At 34.6% G+C, this 3,627-nt stretch overlaps 1 protein-coding gene across 1 annotated transcript; it reads left to right on the forward strand.

The window, feature by feature from the left end:
* Positions 1–569: 569 nt before the first annotated feature.
* LOC134283423 (uncharacterized) lies at positions 570–1,760 on the forward strand. Its single transcript, XM_062765869.1, has one exon. The coding sequence runs from the start codon at positions 570–572 to the stop codon at positions 1,758–1,760; it is 1,191 nt and encodes a 396-aa protein (XP_062621853.1).
* The last annotated feature ends 1,867 nt before the right edge of the window (positions 1,761–3,627 follow it).

Here is a 3,627-nt window from a genome sequence, read left to right on the forward strand (position 1 = left end):
TTAAAGAAACATTTGGATTTGTTGAAAATTAGTAGAGTACTTGTGCAGTTTGAATGTAGACCAGGAGCTCGTTTCGCAGATTTCTATCCGTGGCTGAAGAGAAACTTCTAGTAAATTCTACTCATCTTGTTTCTGGGCCTAGATTTAAACTTGATCTATTGAGATACAGAAAAGAAAAAGGCAAAAGCCAACGTATTTCATACAATTTTCATTTGTACATTGATGGAGTTCATCCAAGCTCTTTGTTAGGAAGAGTATGGTTGAAAAGACTGATTGATTGCATTTTTATTAATTCATAGTAATGTTTAGTTAAATACTGTTATATGTTTTATTGGTGCATTATTCTGAGGCAGGTTCGTTTCTGTTGGTAGGGACAGACCCAATCACAGAAAATATCCCTGTTTCATATAAATTGTACCAAAGATTTTATTGTCAGATATACATATACATGTTGCGCTGCTAGGTCAATATTGGAAGAGATTGACCTAATCATATTATCATACCTGTGCAGTTGTTAATTGTATATTGTATAAAATTAAGTAGTCATTAGTTTTATCAAATCTTTGATTATGGCTACTGGAAATGGTAATGGTGCTGGAAAAGCAGACGCGGAAGATAACTCTATTGAACATTACATAAATGAAGTCAACAAAGACCCAAACTATAAGGTTCTTACAAAAGAGGAATACGATGTATTAGTAAATGCAAGTCTTAAACAAGAGCAAAAGACAAGTACTCCTTTCAAAAGTCCAGGTTGGATTCCATTTTCTCCCATGACAAAATTACTCAATACAATGAGTGATTCGAAGAACCCTGGTAATGTCTCCATGTTACAAGGTAATCGATATCCCACCCCTAAATTACCAACATTTAGTGGAACAGATGAACCACAAAAAGGGGAAGTTAGGTATGAAGTTTGGAATTTTGAAGTAAGATGCTTACTAAATTCAAATCAGTACCCAGAACATATTCTACTTCAAGCTATAAGAAATTCTTTGAAAGGTTTAGCTAGAAGTATGTTAGTGTCAGTGGGGGATAAAGCTTCTATTCAAGACATTTTGAAAAAATTAGATGGATTTTTTGGCAATGTAGCCTCAGGTGAAACGCTTATGCAGTCATTCTACAATGATTGCCAAAAAGAGGGGGAATCCATTATTGTATTTGCTTCTAGATTAGAAGACACATTATCAAAAGCGATCAAATTTGGTCATATTGGTAATGAAGCAAAAGATGGGATGCTAAGAAGTAAATTTTGGACCGGTTTAGGTAGTCAACAATTAAAACAAAGCACAAGACATCTGTTTGACTCTATTAAAAATTTTGAATCTTTACTTAGGGAAATTAGGAAAGTGCAAGAGGAGATAACATCACAAAGGAGTACGGGAACAACAAGGTCAGCAAGGCAGGCATTTCAACAGGCAGAGAGAGCAGAGACTACTACATCATCAACAGATCTACAGAAAGAAATACAGACAATGGTAAGGACAATGGAAAGGTTAGAACAGAAAATTGACAGTAATGCAAAAACTTTCCAACAATTGAACAAGAGAGTTTATGAATTAGAAAATAATACATACGGACAACAAAGTTTTTATTCAAATAGAGGTTCATCTACAAGGGGTAGATTCAACTACTCAAACAGAGGTTTTGGTCGAGGTCGTGGTCAAAATCAAGGTCAAAATCAGGGTCAGAGCCAAGGTCAAAGACAGGGTCAAAGTCAAAACAAACCATCCCAAGGTGGACAGAATTCAAAAAACTAATAACCTCTTCTATTGAAGGGCAGATGGAGGAGGAAAACAAGGTTCAGAAAAGCCCTATTAGAAACACAAATTCTGAATCTAAAGATTTGTTATCAAGAATTGTTGGACATCAGAATGAAAGTATCATATTTGTAAATGGTGTAGAAACAAAAGCTTTGATTGATACTGGATCAATGGTCACTTGCATGTCTGAAAATTTTTACCAATTTTTACAAGACAAACCAGAGTTGCATAATATAGAAGACTTTGAACGCAAAAGTTTATAGTGCAGAAGGGAATTCTTTACCATTTGCAGGATATATTGAAATTGAATTACAAATTCCGTTTTTGTCCTTGAATCCTTTTTATGTACCAGTTCTAGTCACAAAAGGAACTGAATACAACAGTAAAGTTCCTGTAATTGTAGGTACGAACGTTTTAAGGTTGTGTAAAGATTATGCAAACTAAGAACATACAGATGTTCCAGAGGAATGGAAATTAGCATTTGCAAATCTTAGTGAAAACAATGATATTCCTGTAAAGACCACTAACAAATATGCAATTACAGTAGGTCCTTAGGAGGTAAAAACTATCTCAGGAATAGTCAAGTCGTGCAACAGCATGCAGGTAAGTGCCGCTATTACAGAACAAATTGAAAACCAATCAAATAACAAGTCTTTTAGTATGTCCAAGAGTAGTATCAGTCAAAAATGGGAAGACCTCAAGAATTCCAATAAGGGTATGTAACATGTCAGCACGACCAATCAAAGTGTCACCAAAGTCCCTTATTTGTAAATTAAGTTCTGTAAAAGTAGTAGATGCTTGGGAACCTTCATCATCAAATGATTCTAGAAACAAATCAGAATTAGACCTATTAGAGTTAGGGGTGAAAATCAATGAAAATAAATTATCCCCTGATCAAGTTGAGAGTTGTCATCAATATTTGAACAAATGGAAACACATTTTCTCTACTTCTTTAAAAGATATAGGTAGAACAGACTTAGTGGAGCATGAAATTAATTTGTCAGATAATACTCCATTTAAGGAACCCTATAGACGAATACCTCCAGGAATGTATGAAGAGGTAAGGCAACATCTTAAAGACATGTTAGAGGCAGATGCCATAAGAGAATCAAAAAGTCCATATTGTTCAAATGTTGTACTTGCTAGAAAGTCAGATGGTTCTTTAAGATTTTGCATCGATTTAAGAAAGTTAAATAACAGAACCATCAAGGACGCTTACAATCTACCAAGAGTTGAGGAAACCATAGACACTCTTATTGGTAGTAAGTATTTTACAAAGTTAGATCTTAGGTCAGGATACTGGCAGGTGGAAATCAAGGAAGAAGATAGACACAAAACAGCATTTTCATTAGGTCCCCTTGGATTTTTTGAGTGTAACCGCATGGCTTTTGGTTTAACAAATGCTCCCGCCACTTTTCAGCGGTTAATGGAGAATTGTATGGGGGAAATAAATTTATAACAGTGTTTAATATTTTTAGATGACATCCTTGTTTTTTCTTCGGCATTTGAAGAACATTTAGAAAGATTAGAAGGTGTATTCAAGAGATTAGAAAAACATAATTTAAAGTTGAAACCTTCAAAATGTGAATTTTTTATGTCTGAAGTGAAGTATCTAGGACATGTTGTATCAGAGAAGGGAATACAAACAGATCCCGACAAAATTTTAGCATTAAAAACATGGCCAGTTCCTAAAGATATAAAATCTCTACGTTCTTTTCTAGGATTTACAGGCTACTACCGAAGATTTGTCAAAGATTATGCCAGATTAGTAAGACCTCTCAATGACTTATTAGGTGGACATCCGACTAATAAGAAGTCCAAGACAAGTAAGAAAAAGAAAACTCCTTGGGTATGGGGTAAGAAA

The sequence above is a fragment of the Saccostrea cucullata genome, unplaced genomic scaffold (assembly GCF_032062105.1).
Source record: "Saccostrea cucullata isolate Sc308-1 unplaced genomic scaffold, CSIRO_AGI_Scuc_v1 ctg1397, whole genome shotgun sequence".
NCBI classification, from domain to species: domain Eukaryota; kingdom Metazoa; phylum Mollusca; class Bivalvia; order Ostreida; family Ostreidae; genus Saccostrea; species Saccostrea cuccullata.